Source organism: Trachinotus anak, unplaced genomic scaffold, assembly GCF_046630095.1.
Source record: "Trachinotus anak isolate AG129_WGS33_773 ecotype Australia unplaced genomic scaffold, CSIRO_AGI_Tana_v1 ptg000008l, whole genome shotgun sequence".
Taxonomy (NCBI): Eukaryota; Metazoa; Chordata; class Actinopteri; order Carangiformes; family Carangidae; genus Trachinotus; species Trachinotus anak.
Window position 1 is genome coordinate 493,132 of NW_027273859.1, and position 17,971 is coordinate 511,102.

Genomic DNA, 17,971 nt, shown 5'->3' on the forward strand with positions numbered 1-17,971 from the left:
ATTTCACACTCTGTGCGTTTGGAGCAGATCCCTCAGAAACCCTGCTGACACATCTCAGCTCCACCCACCACGTCACTGCAGATTGATGCTTCACCTTATTTTATAGTAGTGCTATTGATTCGCACTGTGCTTGTCAGTGGTGCATAAAATTAACACTGTGGTAAAAGGGCATGGATTTCTGTCAGCCTCTGACAAGATAACCCATTATTGGACAACTGCTTCTAATTTGTTTTTGTTTATTCAGAGGTATAAAGTAACATTCCGACAACCGCAATAATAAGTCTATTACTGCCAAATCCTTGTGGCTGCATCGACGCCCACTAATCTCTGCTGCTCCTAATTACACGAAGATTCTCAGCCTTAATTAACCAATCTTTACCCCATTTCACCTGTTTAATGCTGCACTCAACCAAACTGCATTAGTTCGACTGTGTGCATTTGCTGAATTGGAGTTTTCAGTTTCCCACTTGTCATTTTTTAAAGAAAGCAAACGTCTTCGTTTTTCATTATCTTGTTTTATTGACTTTGTCTCTGGAAAGAGAGAAAGTGATCATCAGAGTTTTGTCACAGTGTTCACTACTCAACAGAACCAGCACCATAACCAGAACCTGAACCAGACTGTGGGATCAGAAAACTAACTACTTTCCTCTATCAGTGCAGAGAGTTTTGGTGTTATGTGACCAGTGGCCTAAACCTGAGGACTGAAAACACTTCTTCTGAAGAGATGTGATGAATTTTAATTTTAAACATTCATAGCGTTTCATATTGGAGCAGCCCCTGTCGTGCAGGTGGAAGATGAGTCAATCACATGTTCCCTTTATCATCAGTATGTTTCGTGCCATGTGTTCGTAACGTGTTTGGAGCCTTGGGTCGACTGAGTTCAGTTGTAGACAGTGACTCAGGTCTGATGGAGACTCGGGGGGACATATAAGGGAACAACATGTGTGATTTGTGGTGGTCTGGATCACAAATGTGGATGCGCTGAGATACCAAAGTTCAACCAGACCAGAATATCCCAGATCCTTAATCCCTCTATCAGCTGATCTAAAGAAAAAGGGGAACATGGGAGGTTTTTGGAGGTTTTGATGTTTTCATTATTCACTGCCTCTGGTACACTGAGGACTTCAGTGTTTTATCACAGGTTTGAGCTGTAGACATGATGTGGGCTGTGGCCTCCTGCAGTAATGTTGGCCTGATGTTTGTTGCTGACCTTTAGGAGGGAACTGTCACTGACAAGAAGAAGAAGGACACAGAACCACACTGAAGTTAAATGCATGATTTTATTTCTAAATACACTACGAGTCAAATGGGAAAAAAGGAAAATCTCTTTCACCTCTTTTTTGTATATTTTGACCCCTGAGCACCACAATCCAGCTTTCCCATAATGCACTGGATTCATCCAAGATGAACAAAAGGGAAATGAAAGAAACATTGAAAGCCTTATACACAGCGAGTAAAGCGATTAGTGTCTAAAAGCTACCAGCACAGCCTAAAAGCTAAAATACAAAGTAAACCCCGTTATTGGATTACATCAGTTTTCTGCATGCAGAGCTGCTGTCTGTCAGGACCAGGACCAGGACCAGGACCAGGACCACCGAACCGAGCCTGCTCAGCTGCACAGACGCTTTAGTGAGAGGAGAGACAGTTATCTGACGAGTCCAGTGATGGGCATCGTTCAGCAGTATGTTTGGGGGGCAGGGGGGGGTCCCTGTCATTAGATTCATAAACAAATTTAAAGTCACAGATTTATGACTGAGTTTTGTTCGTACTGACACCTCTGCAAAGACACTTCAGACCTTATCTGCTGCTTTCCACCTTGAAAGTCTCCAGTTAGATTTCCTACCACCAACAAGTTTCAGCGTCTGGAGCCTCTGAGTGACAAAAAAATCCTGATCCTGATTCTGGACCTTGATGGTCCTGGATCGAGGCTGTTCTTGAATATAATTCATGATCAAAGATGGACCCAGGACAAGTCTTGAGGATCTGGACGTCATATGACACCTGTTCTGAAAGTCAGCTGGAGCTGTGAGGAGGGAGAAGCAGACTAATGGTCAAAGCCTCTTTAAACAGTGATAAATGACAATTTAACAGTTTAGGCAACAGTTATGTTCATGGTTCTGACCTGATCCTGGTTCAGGTCAGAATCAGGGACATGGGTCACAGCCCAGCAGCAGGTTCGTATCTCTGAGAGTCCATGATCAACACATTCAGAGCTCACTATAATTAACTAATCTGTAGTTTTAAATTCAGGTGGCAGCAGCTGTTTTCATTCACATGACTGGATGTGTCCTGTTGATTTGTTGTTGACATCTCAGTTTCATGTCACAGGTTTTTTTCATGTTCACACTCTAAGTCTAATTTTGTCTCCAAGAAGGTTAAGCAGACTTTTCTGGACCCTGGCTAAAACTCCTCCCACGTCACAGCTCTGTTAAAGGTGGAGAAAGGTTGTCTGAGGTCTGAGGACCACATGAAAACCACCAACAGTCCAGATCAGGGAGGTCTGTGGTCCAGCTCCAGGAACACTGAGATGATGTGAGGGAGTGGTTTATCTGGATCTACCTGCAGAAGCGTCTGGGTGCTGAGAAACATTCCAAGTAAACACGAGAATTAAAAGCATAAACCACCTTCATCTGCTTGTCTGATTGGTTGAGGATCAGCTCATTTGATTGGCTGAGGATTGTTCTCTGCTGCACGATTGTTTGTACAATTTCAACATCACCATGGACACACACAGTCACACAATATATCATCAGCTTCAATCTGTGACCAGGAATCAGCTGGGGCCGGGACACTGCCGTCACGAAGCTACAGCTGCGTGAAACCTGCAGCACAGTGAGGAAGACGGCTACCCCCCCCCCTCGCTATTCTGTTGCGCCGGCACAACACCGAACATAATAAAAAGCACTTTGAACATGTTGCTTCACTGATTCTCTAGAATCTTCTACTGTTTCTTATTTTGACTGAAAATCATCTGTATCCACACAAACACATGGAGATGAAACACCATGAACACACTGGCAATTAAAGATGGTGGACATGCTCGTTGGCACAGTCTCTAACGAATGAGGTAGATGTGTGTCAATAAAATATTCCCTTCTTTGGTTTGATCATACAAAAAATGAAAAATAAAGAAAATCCAGTGATCTGTTGAAGTCAAACATTGATTTGGCTATACAATAACAATAAAAGAAATGTATGAGGTATATCTTGTTTCATACTTTACTATGACTATATACAGGTAGGTGTGAGGTATCTGCATTCAGACAGGGTGTGAAAAATGCAAAGTGGTGGAGCTGAATGCAGCATTAGCAGGACCAAATATAAAACACAATAAATAAAATTACAAGCTCTAACAGAGTTAATAAACCCTGTAAATCTCCAAACTGTTTGCTTCCCTTCACAATAAAGAAAATAGTTTTTATCTCTATGAAAGCAGAAATAAAGAAAGTGAAAGAAGAAGAAGAAACAAGTGCATAAATAAAAAAGAAACCTGGGTCATATTCACAACATAAACCACTGATGCCTGTCTCCTGCTCTCCTCCTCTGTCCTGCATCACACCAGCTTTGTGCTTTGTCTTGTCGTGTGAACAGACGTCAGAGACTCTGCGCCACACTTGGCCCAGCTCAGGTTTTGTAAGTGTTTTTGACCACGACCACGACACTGGAGCAATGATGTCGATGTCGCAGTGTTTAACCAGACGAGTGAGGAAAGCATCATCACAGTCACTGTGTCTCTGCATGTCCCTCTTCTTCTCATTATCATCATCATCATCATCGTTGTCATCTTAACTAATGAGCTTGTTTTTAAAATCATTTATGTTTTACTATTTTGTTTTTTCTACTCCACAAATAATTTATTCTATGATGAAAACGTCGTGTTTACTTATTCTCTGATCACAGCAAAAAAAAAAAAGAAAAAGAAAAAAGAAAAACCAACTAAAAACAAGAAAAAACAAAGAAAAAACAACAACAAACTCATCCACAGTGGCGAGCTTCTCTGGTGGCCATGTTGTTATGATTACGCACGATTGAACACGTCTGAACATGTGATTAGTAACTGTGCAGTTTGAGTATTTCATCACTGATGTGTGGGAAGAATTCTCCATGTAGCTAACCCTAATTCTCACAGCTGTTGATAATAAGTCTGATTAGCATGCTAGCTATAACATATAAAAACAACTGTGTCCAAAACTCACATTATAAACTCATCCTAACTGTGTGAACGTGGAGTTTATATATCCCAGAATGCAATGTAACATCTGGGCTGCTGCTTTGTCCCAGTGGTCAACTTTGGTACTGTATTAAAAAATCCCCACGTTCCTACAGACCACAGAGATAACACAGATATTAAGAGACCACTGGTTTCCTTTGTTTTTGGGTTTTTTTTGGGCGTGTGACATCAACTGAGAGTAAAGCTAATGAATAAATGGCTCAATCCATGTCTTATAATAAACATCCACAGCTGGATGCATTAGGGGTCCAGAGGTCAGTGCCACACTGTGAAGGACAGCTCCAGATGTGAGGAATAAATCTTTGGACTGTGTGCTGACAATATCCATTCTTCAGCCGGCAAGGGCCCCGGGGCCCAACACCCTGAAGCACCCCAGATCATCTGTGTGTCACCTGCTCTGAGTAATTAGACTAATTATAATCTTTAGGATAACTAAAACACTGATGCAGTGGTGGCCCTCCTCTGTGGCCCTGTGTCAACACGTAGTTTTATTGATAATTTCATGAGAGGGAGATGGACCTGGGGACCCTGACATGTTAATGTGGCCCTGATAACCTTTGGGATGCAGTTGCTGGTCTACCCAACTGTCTGATGCTTCACCATCACCTTGGTCTACACATATTATTACCTACCTGTCCAGGATCCTGATGGAGCTGAACACCTGATGCTAAGCTAACCAGTCCAAACAGCTGTGTTGTGTTGTTGCTCTGATCATCAGGTGTGATGGGTGGAGCTGAAGCTCAGTGCTCAGGGTCAGAAACTCTTCTTCTTTGGTATCAGCTGTGAGCAGAGTCTCTGAGGTCTGTCAGGAAACATCTTGGTTTGGCTTTGTGCAGGCTGATGAGCGACCGATTCTGAGTGGGGGGGTGTTGCTAGGTAACCTGTGAGGATGTTCTGATGGTCATGTCTCCAGCTGCTGGGTCTTTGAGGGTAGGAGGGGTGGGAGAAGGAGGTGGGGAGGTGAGGGCGGACAGGAAACTCAGGGGGAGGAGTTTCTGTGTCCGTCGAGTGAGGAAGAGGAGGAGGACAAGGAGGAGGAGCAGGAGGGCTGGAACTGTGTAGGACTGGACTTTCCCTGAGTCTGACAGCTGCTTTCTTTCCCACGCTGTCCCAGTGTCCCTGCGATGGCCGACTGGCGAGCAAACAGGACGCCTGCGGAGCAAAGATCAGGTGTGAGTCCACATTGAACTGGAATCAGGTCTTAAAGTATGGTGACACTGTTTCTATATTTTTTGTCAAACAGGACCTCCCCCACCCCCCATCCTGACAGTATAATGTAGAATTAGGTTTAGCACTGACAAGAGAATAACTGCAATATATATTTAATTTTATACAATTATTTAATAAATATCTTCACTCTGTCCAGTTTGACCACAACTGCTTCTGTCTCTGCAGATACAACATCTGTCTCCTCCTGGAAGACAGACCCCTCTGAGGAGTCTATCTTATTTAAAGGTCCAAGGTAGATGTCCATGTGTTTGTGATTATAAAGCAGGTCTAGGTTCTATATTCATACTGTGAAAGTATCAAAGCCTCAGTCCACAGAGAAATGCACACAGCCTGTATTCAGAAACTGAGCCTTAAAACCAGCCGTCACTTCTGGAACTTTGTGATGTCACAGAAGAGAGGCTCAGATCCTCTCTTATGATTGGCTGACTCATGTGTTGTTACTTGAGCTCCAGAAAGAAGCCTGAGAGAGGAGATGTAAAACTACACTAAGATGGTTTTTGGTTCTTAAAACTACAAATATATCTTCTGATGGAGATCAACACAGCTGATCAAGACCTCTGATTCTGCTGCTGAAGCAAAATGAATAAAACATTTCAAATGTTAAGTGTGACTTTAAGACTCCTTAATGACCTGCAGAGACACAATGATGTGAAGTCAGTCTGTGTCAGAGCTCAGATGGCCACCATCTCAGACCCTGACACAGATGGTCCATGTAGAGAGGCAGTAATTACTGCAATACACAAGCTGCCTCCATTTACACACACACACACACACACACACACACACACACACACACACACACACACACTCTAGGCAGGCTCATAAGACAATAAGCCCCATCGACCTCAAATCCACAGGCCCAATTCTGAGATATTTAACTTTTTTAACTCTATTGGACTGCCACTTCATTACGATGGATTTTATAGCAAAGACATCAAATTGCGTGGAGGACTAAGCACCAGGGTGCTGCTATAACTTATTGAATTTCCTGCCTGCAATTACATCAGCAAACGGCCCCTCTATTTACCTGTGTAGACAACTCCATTTATTTCTATTGACATGTTGATGCTGCTAATGCCGTTGGTAGACAGGTTCAATGCGGTCTCTTGTCTATCATCTGTCAAGAGAGGAACAGAGAGAAAAACTCAATATGAGCATTTAGAGTGGGAACAGAAGGAGCAGGAGGAGCGGCTGGTGGAGTATTGGTGATAATTCAGAGAGTGACAGGATAAGGAGAGCTTTATTAAAGAGGTCTGGGCTCAGAACTGTCAAAAGATGTGACAGCCATTTGTACATGTCAGTGATGGATGAATCCTATCGCAGCTCACAGTTGGAGAACTTGAATAAATGTGACAGAAATGTCTTAAGAACAGAGACCAATACTGCGCACACACACACACACACAAACGTGCACACACACACACACACACACACACACACACACACACACACACACACACACACACTGATATCAAACCATGTGTAAACACACACTCATCTGGGTGGAGACAAATAACAGTGTTTGGATGTAATCTTTAAATGACAGTGTTTATATGAAAGAGGCAGAGCAAGAATTAACCTCAGAGAGATTCTCACTCATTTCTCCATCAAGCATCAAGTGTAAAAGCTGCTATTATGACTAATGTGAGCGAGGCAGTGATGCAGACAGAGATGATATCACAGTGCAGCAGATAGGCCCTCATTCTTCCTTTAGCCTCCATCATTAAGTCACATGTGACTTATAGTGTGTCAGCCCGAGCTGGCTGCAGCCTGTGGTCCACACAAACTATTTCTTCAACACATCTGTGGAGATAAGCCGCAAATTACATGTGATGTGATGAACTATGTGCACATTAGTGGTTGAGGCGTCTGGAGGAGCCATTAGCTGCTCCTGACACGGGCCCACCATACACTGTCATCTCAGGATCACTGCAGCTGACTGCTGGTTTTAAAAGACACACAATCAAACTAGACTCGGTGTTTCAACAAATACCGATGTCACACATCAGTCTGTGTAACCTTTCAAAGTAAAAAGTTCAGGTTAGGCTTATTCCACATAGTCACTGTGTCCATCTCTGATCTCCCTCCTCTGTCTGTGGCTCTAACTGGTTCCTACTGAAGAATTAAATCTTTAAACCTATTCACAAACATGTACCAACTGTGTCCCAACTCAGAGCTGCTCCTCCAGAGAGCTGTCCCATTCCTCCAGAGGTGTCCCTCTTTTCCTGGGCAACCAAGGCTCCAACAGGTGGATACTTCGTGGCCCAACCTATCCCAAGATTCATTGCACAAGCAAACAACACCAACAGAGAGTCTGAGGATCACACTGTTAAATGTCAGTATTGTGTTTCAGCTCAGTTCAACATTAACAGTACACAGTAACGGTGCAATTGTCAAAACCAAGGACCTTAAAACCTCAATTTACTATGAAAAAAAAGTCACATGTTGTCCAGGCTGCTAGGCGACAGGAGCTGCACTTTGCAACACAATGGTCAGGTTGGGCACAGGTGGTAATGCAAAGTGAAAATCCTCCATAGACCAAACTGTCTCATTTTGGTTTTGATGTGGTCTATGACGACCCCGCCATCATAGTACACATCCGCAGAAGGAATCAGCCCCTGAATTGGGACACAGCTATTGTGTGTGTGTTCATGTTGATGAAGGAAAATGTCACCAGTGATTTAACAGGATGATGATGGAGGAACACACACACAGCACTCGTTAACAGGTCTGAGTCTTTACAGGTTCATCATCAGTCTTATTTTGTCTTTTCACTGTGTGGGAACATTTATTGTTGCTTCAGCCTCTTATATCATTGGTCCATGAAAAGAGAGAGAGAGGTGAGTCTAACAGACCCACACTGAGCACTCACAGTCAGCGAACACTCAGACAGGGAACACTTAGAGAGGAAACACTCAGAGAGGCAACACTAAACGGGGAACACTCAGACAGGTAACACTCAGAGAGGGAACACTCAAACAGGGAATGCTCCAACAGGGAACACTCAGACAGGGAACACATACAGAGGGAACAGTCAGACAGGGAACCCTTAGAGAGGGAACACTCAGTCAGGGAACACTTAAAGAGGGAACGCTCAGACAAGGAACACTTAGGGAGGGCATACTTAGAGAGGGAACACACAGACAAGAATGCTCCCACAAGAAATGCTCAGACAGGGAACACTTAGAGAGGAAACACTCAGAGAGGCAACACTAAACGGGGAACACTCAGACAGGTAACACTCAGAGAGGGAACACTCAAACAGGGAATGCTCCAACAGGGAACACTCAGACAGGGAACACATACAGAGGGAACAGTCAGACAGGGAACCCTTAGAGAGGGAACACTCAGTCAGGGAACACTTAAAGAGGGAACGCTCAGACAAGGAACACTTAGGGAGGGCATACTTAGAGAGGGAACACACAGACAAGAATGCTCCCACAGGAAATGCTCAGATAGGGAACACTTAGCGAGGGAACACTCAGAGAGGGAACATTCAGATAGGAAACACTCAGAGAGGGAACACTCACACAGGGAACACTCAGAGAGGGAACACTAAACAGGGAACACTTAGAGAGGGAACACTCAGAGAGGGAACACTAAACAGGGAACAGTCAGACAGGGAGCACACAAAGAGAAACACTGAGACAGGGAGCACTGAGACAGGGAACACTCAGTCAGGGAACACTCAGACAGGGAACATTGAGACAGGAAATACAGAGACAGGGAATATTTAGAGAGGGAATGCTTAGAGAGGGAACACTGAGAGAGGGAACAGTCAGATCGGGAACACTCAGATAGGGAACGCTCAAAGAGGGAACACTAAACAGGGTACACTCTGAGAGGGAACGCTTAGAGAGAGAACACTCAGTCAGGCAACAGTCAGACAGGGAACACTCACCAAGGGAACACTCAGAGAGGGAACTCTTAAAGAGGGAACACTTAGACAGGGAACACTCAGACAGGGAACACTCAAAGAGGTAACACTGAGACAGGGAACACTCAGTAAGGGAACACTCAGAAAGGTAACACTCAGAGAGGGAACAGTCAGACAGGAAACACTTGGTCAGGGAACACTCAAAGAGGGAACACTTAGAGAGGGAACACTCAATCAGGGAACAGTCAGACAGGGAACACTCAAAGAGGGAATGCTTAGACAGGGAACACTCAGAGAAGGAACTCTCAGAGAGGGAACACTCAAACAGGGAATGCTCCCACAGGGAACACTCAGACAGGGAGCTCATCCAGAGGGAACAGTCAGACAGGGAACCCTCAGTGAGGGAACACTCAGAGAAGGAACACTCAGACAGGGAACACTTAGAGAGGGAACACTCAGTCAGGGAACACTCACAGAGGGAACACTAAGAGAGGGAACAGTCAGACAGAGAACACCCAGAGCGGAAACACTGAGTTGCCATGAGTTCCATTTGCCATGGCGCCGCGGATGGCTGCCTCAGTGTGTTGGTGCGCACTTTTTTGCCTTATTTTCTTTATAAATTCAGTTTCTGCCTTGGTTTCCGGAGCTCTTTCACCAGAGAAGAGCTCATTAACATCAGAGAAACAATTCCAGAGGATCTTTTCCACCTTTCTCGACTCACCTGTGGGATTATTGGACATTTTGGTCAGAGGTGCACTGACCGTTGCTCTCGCAGTGAAACGCCGGAGGAGAGGAAAACGTGCCGGTGCGCTTACGTGTCTCCGCCGGCGCGGACTTCGCACACCGCTCCCAGGTATCTTTCTCTCCAAGGTGCGTTCACTGCCCAACAAGCTGGATGAACTTCAGCTACTGGTGCAGAAGAACAGAGACTTTTCTTCATCTTCCGTTCTGTGCTTCACGGAGACGTGGCTGTGTGGATCGATTCCGGACTCTGCGCTGGAGCTGGCCGGCTTCCAGCTCTTCAGAGCGGATCGCGACACAGAGCTGTCCGGCAAAACGAAAGGTGGAGGAATCTGTTTTTATGCTAACAGTGGCTGGTGCAAAGACGTGACAGTGATCCTGCAGCACTGTTCTCCTGACCTGGAAACTTTCATCATAAATTGCAGGCCCTTCTACTCCCCCCGTGAGTTCACTTCATTCATCCTGGTCGGTGTTTACATCCCACCACAGGCCACAGCAGATACTGTGTGTGGAGCGGACCAACCCGGACTCCTTAGTTCTTGTCCTTGGTGACTTTAACAAAGGTAACCTCAACCACGAACTGCCCAAATACAGACAGTTTGTTAATTGCCCGACCAGAGAGGGGAACACTCTGGACCACTGTTACACCACAATCAGTGGTGCTTATCACGCCATCCCCCGGGCTGCACTGGGCCACTCTGACCATGTCATGGTCCACCTGATTCCCACATACAGGCAGAAACTAAAACTGTGTAAACCTGTTGTTTACAAGAACCTCCAAGAACCTCCAACTGCACCAATCACCAAAACAAATTCCTTGTATGTGGAAACATACTTAGCAATAAAACTGATTCTGATTCTGAGACAGGAAACACCAAGACAGGGAACACTTAGAGAGGGAATGCTTAGAGAGGGAACACTCAGAAAGGGAACATTCAGATAGGGAACACTCAGACAGGGAACACTCAAAGAGGGAACACTTAGAGAGGGAACACTCAGAGAGGGAACTCTTAGAGAGGGAACACTTAGACAGGGAGCACTTGGTCAGGGAACACTCACCAAGGGAACACTCAGGCAGGGAACTCTTAGAGAGGGAACACTTAGACAGGGAGCACTCAGTCAGGGAACACTCAGAGAGGGAACACTCAAAGAGGGAACAGTCAGAGAGGGAATGCTTAGAGAGGGAACACTCAGAGAAGGAACTCTCAGAGAGGGAACACTAAGTCAGGGAACACTCAGACAAGGAACACTTAGAGAGGGAACACTCAGACAGGGAACACTCTCACCTCTGTTGTTGAGCTTGATGCTGAGGGGCAGCTGGGTGGCCATGGCCAGCAGGTTCTGCTGCAGGGTGTGCTGCATGATCCGCTGCTGCTCCTCCGCAACCATCATCATCTTCTTCTCTGGTGGTTCTCCACTATCCAGCTTCTCTCTGAGCTGCTCCAGAGCTGCTGCCTGCACAGCTGCCGCCGCCTGAGCTGCTGCCGCTGCCTGAGCTGCCGCTGCTGCCTGGGTAGCCACTGCTGCTGCGTGGTGGCTGCTGGGTGACATGGGGAGAGCCACACGGCTGGGCAGGCAGCTGGACATCATGGGCTCCTCTGGAGAGAGGAAGACTGTTAGAAAGCTGATATCTGTCTCCTGTGTGTCAGATCCTACTAGTATATAAATGGTCTCTGGTTTGACCACATCTCTGATCTACTCATATGATAAGAAGCATCCAGACCCTCAGGTGATCTGCTTGTGATGGTCAGGTGGTAAGCTTTTGGTTTCTCTGCTCCTCACCTGTGGAAGATGCTTCCTGAACACCTGAGCTCTGTTTCAAACTGTCACCTTAGTTAAAACATCTCTGTCTGCTGCAGCTCACCATTAAATCACAGACTAACATCTTTTAATCATGTTTTTAATTACTTTTATCACTGCAGCTACTCTTTTAAAATGCTGTCTGAACTGATTTTATGTAATTGTGATGAGATTTATTTCAATATTTTTATTTATGTATATGTGTTGTATATGTATATGTGTTATATGTGTTGTTATTGCTTTTAAATGCTGTTTTCATGCCATCTGTTCTGTTTGAATGTATTTCGTGTCTCTGTTAAGCTCTCTAAATTGAATGGTGCTGTGGAAATAAACTTGACTCATCTTCTGATTAAATCATAACATATATATTTTTTTCTGGGCCTTATGGATAAAATCCTCTTTAATATCACAATAACCAGTCAGGGAAGTTATTAATAATCATAAAGATCCGGTCGTCACAGAACAGGACTGATTGGAGTCAACAGTTCAGTTCAGATCTTTTTACAGCTTAACTTTAACCCCAGGTATGATCACTCCATCATGATTGGACCAAACAGTCATGTGACTGTTAGAGGACAATAACACTGGGGTAGTGTGAAATATTTACAAACTGTACATGTACAGGAGCCAAAGCTGAATATTATTTATTGTTGTGTATATTTTTATATTTCATCATGTTGCTGTTTCATACATTATTATGTTTGTTCCACATGTAGAATGTGTATAATGTGTGTATGATGACAGTTGTGTTTTCTCTGTAGTGTGTGACACCTGAACAGCTACATGTATGAACCAGCAGTTCAGCAACAGCAGCACAGTTTACAACAGTGTTGTGGATTATTTTAGAATTTGTGGATTACGTTTTGTGACCCAGAGATAAACAGAGGAATATTAGTTGAGATATTTTTGTGTAACATCTTTATTTTTGTATGAGGGAAAGTGGATTAATAAAGTTTTAATTAATGAAGTGTGAGCTTTGTGGCCCTAGTGCTACAGTGCCTTTATACACACAGACTTGTTGTATGTAACATGTCCTGGTTTTACTGTCAGGAGCCACAGTTGTAATTAACTTTGGGCCCTATAGCAACAGACACATGGGACTGATGATGTCCCATCAATGACTAGTGCTGAGCCAACAGGATGCTGGGAGATCTCAGTTATTCAGTGTGTTGTACTATCTCATGTTGTGACCTTACAGACAAGTGACACTAAAATAACTGTGATGTGTTTTTTGGCACGCTACGCCGTCCAGTCAGCTGCTGCCTTTCCTTGAAGACCTGCCATCAAAGAGCTCCCAGCCTCTCTGTGGTGCATTAGAGTGTCTTGGAAATCGGTGGCACTGATATGAGGAAGTCCTGCAAGATGTTTCCTCTTTGGGGGGAATGACCACACCACCCACAGGTTACATGAGTATGAATGGATGGAAACGAGGCAGCGGTTGTGAAATCAGTTTCTGCCATGCAAACACGATGACTTCTCCTTACGTGGCTGAGTAATCGTGCAACAATTTATCTAGCGATGTCGTGATGTGTGTAAAACATCATGTGCAAAAAGGATCCATGATGGAGGAGATGAATCATCCTTCAGAGGCACAGAAATAGAACCAGTTTATTTAGGATGTGTCCTGCTGAAAGCTGCATTCCTCTTATTACCCATGTTTCATCAGCAGCTGCAGGATCCTGGTCCTGTTTGTGAACAGGGACCGTGGCGTCCCAAATTCTTTCTTACTTTCCTCTAGAACAGTCCAGCTGTGCTTTTATTTTATTAATTTGTCCTGTGTCATAATTATCTAATGATGTCATGATAACATTTGTGTAATACACGTTTACACAGAATTATTCCATCAGTACAACAGAGTCATGACACACAGTGTGTAACAGCACTACAGTACTACTACAGTGCACCTCTTTACTACAGTACACCTCACTACAGTACACCTCTCTGTTCCTCACTCTGCAGGGTTCGATCACTGTTAAGATATTGTCAATAACTCTGATCACTTCCTGCAGACGTTTTGCTTCAAAAGCCTAAAAGGAAAAGAGGGTTTTATATCAACTGGGCCTCTTAAAGGCTTTTAATGGGAAAATCTGCAGAGTGCCAAGTGAGAGCTGTGTTTGAAAACAGAGGCCGCTGGTCTTGTTTTATTTTTCAAGTAATGTGCATTAGATGTTGGGTGTTAAATATTCTGTGTTAGATATTGTGTGTTAGCTGCTGTGTTAGATCCTGCTCATCTTTGTGTTGTCATACCTTTCTTGATCACAGGCACCTGGGAGATATGGCCGCTGTTGTGGGTGAGCGTATGTAGGTGGGACATCTGTATCTTTGGTGAAGACAGGAGGGTGGGGGTTCCCACAGGAGAGTAGCTGAAGATGGCAGAGCCGTAGCTCTGCCGACGGCCTTCCCGCCGGTTGCTGTCGATAGCTGCCTGAAGCTCGCCGGGGGAGCTCAGCCCTCGCTTTTCACATTCATACGGGTAGAGGTACTTCATATACCTGCAGGGGAGAGGAAGAGATTTACTCAGCTTTTTGTTCCTGAGTCGCTTTGTCCCATATGATCAATCAATCATTGATCAATTGATTTCTTCAGGGTGGAAGCAGGATTGAAAAAAGCACAGAATTTGCTCTTGAATGAAATCAAAGATGAATGTTGAGTTTAAAATGAATCTGTTCTGTTCCATCTCGTCTGTGCAGCAGTTTCTTATGACCCATGGTTGGTTTTCACTATGAGGCGACTTCCAGTAGCCGGAGTGATTATGACATCAGCAGAGGAGGAAGTCATTGATTTCAATTCAATTTTATTTGTATAGCGCCAAATCATAATATACATTATCTTAAGGCACTTTACAGGGTCAGGTCAAGACCTTACTTTGTTACAGAGAAAAACCCAACAGTTCCCACAAAGAGCAAGCGCTTGGCGACAGGGGGGAGGAAAAACTCCCTTTAACAGGAAGAAACCTCCAACAGAACCAGGCTCAGGGTGGGCGGCCGTCTGCCTCGACCGGTTGGGTTTAGGAGGAGAAAAAAAGGGGGGTGAGGGGAGGAGAGAGGAGAAAAGAGAGAGAGAGAGACCAGGAACAGCTGTGTAGGTAATGGTGTTATCAATAATGATGACAGATAACAGTGGTTAATAATAATGATGAGTAGTGGTGGATCTGGATCCTGCTGCTCCTGAGGCAGAGAGACCTGCAGAATGAGGACAGAGAGAGGGAGAGAGAGGAGAAGCACAAACTACGGAGGAGAGAAAAAAAAATACAAAGCTAATGGCATAAAGTAGTTGAGAGAGAGAGAGAGAGAGAGAGAGAGCACTCAGTGAATCATGGGAATCCCCCAGCAGCTTTATAGCAGCATAACTAAGGGATGGGTCAGGACATACCTGAGCCAGCCCTAACTATAAGCTTTACTGAACAGGACAGTTTGAAGCCTGATCTTAAAGGTAGAGAGGGGGTCTGCCTCCTGAACCCACACTGGGAGCTGGTTCCACAGGAGAGGAGCCTGATAGCTGAAGGCTCTGCCCCCCATTCTGCTCTTACAAACTCTGGGAACCACAAGTTGACCTGCATTTAGAGAGCGAAGTGTCCTATTGGGAAAATAGGGAATAGGGAAGTCATGTGATGTAGAATATAGGAGGAGGTCAGAGTGTACAAACTGATCGACTAAAACAAACAGCTCTATTTGTTTCCTGTGTTAAACTCATTCATCAACATTTCACAAACTTAACTGTGGTGATTATTGTTACCATGACAACAAAGGTCCGTCATCTAACCCAACAACCAGTCTCCAACCTGAACCACATCAACCCTCTGATATGACCCCCAGCAGTGTCTCCTGAAATAGTGCCCCTACAGGTGTATCAGACCTTGGTTGTCAGGTTACAATAATAAATATGCCGAGCTGTATTCCTACCTTTGTTGCCATGGTTACTAGAATAACGGTCATGGCTTGGTTAGGTTTAGAAAAGATGGTGATTTGGGTTAAAATGAGTACTTCCTCAACATTAGACGATCTTTGTTGTCATGGTTACAATAATAACAACAGCGGTCATGGATAATAGAAACAACATAAGCTGCTACTGTCACATGGGAATCGAACACCGCTCTCCTGGGTCATATTCATCCATCCACCCCAACCTCTTCCTGACGTGGACTTTGTCGCTCTATAAACTACGTCACCACACTTTTCCCTTTGCTCCTGTCATCATTACTACGACCACTAGATTTCACCTAGCAACAAAACCTAAGTATGGGTCATAATAACCTGCTGACAGATGACCTATGACCTCATTTGTAATGGGACAATCTTAATGACCTTATTTGAATGAAACCACAACCTGAATCTAAACCTGACAGTGACTCAATGGGCCAATACTGGTGCAGAGCTGGTTTTCTGGCTCCGCTCCCTTCCGCATAGATTTTTATTCTGCTGACTGTGAAGTCCAAATGACTCCACCCACTCTTCAGTGTACACAGTGTGTAATTGGGCCATAATACACAAACTTTGACTGTTCCATAACCTTAATCACCATGACAACAAACACCCGGTACGCCTCCTGTGGTTTCATGGGGACAGATGACCTATAGGATATGGTCATTCAGGTAGGAGGACATGTTGTGATAAACTAGCTAGTTCCTCAGTTCACATTGCTACCCACAACTACATCCCCCTTTCATCACAAACAGGATCTGCAGTGTGTCACCCTCATCCCTCTGCACGACAACATCAGTTGGTGGAGCCTGGTCTGGGTGATCTGTTTATGCACACGATGGGGAGCAGAGCTGTATGGCTGGGTGCTCTGACACCCTGACCACCTGGATGATGTGTTCCTCCTGTCACAGCTGTGCCTCATGACATGATTCACCGACTCAGGAGGAACTGTTTGTGATCTACTGAGAACAGACTCATGGTGTCGTCTCTGCATCAGGATCCATATGTTCAGACAGGTATCGTATCAGAGTCATCATTTTGGTATCCATGGCAACAACAGTTAAAACAGTTCAACCAACAGAAAAATATTTGATTAAATAACAATGATTAATAAGAGTGTTTTCCACTGGGTTTACCTGCAGATGAAGACCATGTGTGATGACCAGAAGTTACAGAATTGATCATATTTATACTGATGATATTTGATGATCCTATATGATCATATTTTAATCTGAGCAGATGTGAAAGAGACCTGACAACCTGTGGTTATGATATGATCTCCATGTTGGAGCAGTATCAGTCTCCTCTCTGTTACTCACTGTGTTCGGAGAGTGAAAGCTGCACTGGTGATGGAGGTAGGGAGGTTAAGGCCTTTGGTGATCTCACGCCATATTTTCTTATTGATGACTTCCACTAAGCCGCCTTTTTCTGTGACAAGCTTGTAGAGCATGTAGAGATCCAACACCTGCTTGGCCATGATAGGAATCCGATTCACTGGAGTCCCTGCAGAAAGCAAACAATATCCATAATCAATTCCATTAACTTTGGTTCCTCTCATCAATAGGCTCCTGCTCCTCCTCATAAGGCCAATTTATCTGCAGCCGGTCAGATGTGTGACAGCTCTGTTAGCAGCAGGAAATATAAGTTTCAACAAGAAGTTTCTGACATCTGAGCGTAGTAGCTGCCGGACACTGCGGTTTATTAACCAAACTCATCTCCAGGAAAACATGTAGAGACACAGCACACTAAAGTCATTTAAATTACACAACATTAACACAATATTGACACAACATAGACTGAACAAAACTATAAATACAACACTTTTGTTTCTTTTTAAGTTGAAATAAAAGACACAGAGATTTTATTTTCACTAATGTGTTTAAATCTGCGTTAGTGAGCAAGATCATCCTCCACCTGACAGGTGTGGCACATCCAGATGTTGGTTACACTGCACAGGTGTGACCTGGACTGGTCACTTTAAAATCTGCAGTTTTAGGCAGGAAAAAGAAAAAGGAATGAGCAGAGAAAAAACTGCAGAACTACAGATAAATGAGTCTTGACTTGTTTAAAACTTCACTGACACTCTGTGGAGAATGGGAGGTCATCCTCTATTAATGATTGCCAACCCACCTCCTTATTAGCAAAATAAAGGGGCTCAGATAATAATTTGTA

General features: G+C 44.3%; 2 protein-coding genes across 2 annotated transcripts in view; one reads left to right on the forward strand and one right to left on the reverse strand.

The window, feature by feature from the left end:
- Positions 1–1,261: 1,261 nt before the first annotated feature.
- The window catches only part of arid3c (AT rich interactive domain 3C (BRIGHT-like)), an 82,660-nt gene continuing 65,950 nt past the window's right edge, over positions 1,262–17,971 (reverse strand). The window contains exons 4-8 of the mRNA XM_071481722.1: positions 17,119–17,302; positions 14,127–14,371; positions 11,366–11,677; positions 6,489–6,578; positions 1,262–5,383 (exon numbers count right to left, since the gene is read on the reverse strand). Coding sequence (XP_071337823.1) covers positions 5,211–5,383; positions 6,489–6,578; positions 11,366–11,677; positions 14,127–14,371; positions 17,119–17,302 — 1,004 coding nt within the window. The 3' untranslated portion in view covers positions 1,262–5,210. The remainder of the gene's footprint in view (positions 5,384–6,488; positions 6,579–11,365; positions 11,678–14,126; positions 14,372–17,118; positions 17,303–17,971) is intronic.
- On the forward strand, positions 7,950–10,880 carry LOC139623471 (protein enabled homolog). Its single transcript, XM_071481702.1, has 3 exons — positions 7,950–7,957; positions 9,367–9,441; positions 9,577–10,880. Exons 1-3 carry the CDS (start codon positions 7,950–7,952, stop codon positions 9,824–9,826), a joined length of 333 nt encoding a protein of 110 aa, XP_071337803.1. The 3' UTR covers positions 9,827–10,880.

What these genes read in the sequence shown, in the direction of transcription:
- LOC139623471 (XM_071481702.1), top strand. An exon ending in GACAGGGAACACTCAAAGAG is followed by an intron (nt 9,442 to 9,576) that starts GTAACACTGAGA and finishes ACACTCAATCAG; the next exon opens with GGAACAGTCAGACAGGGAAC.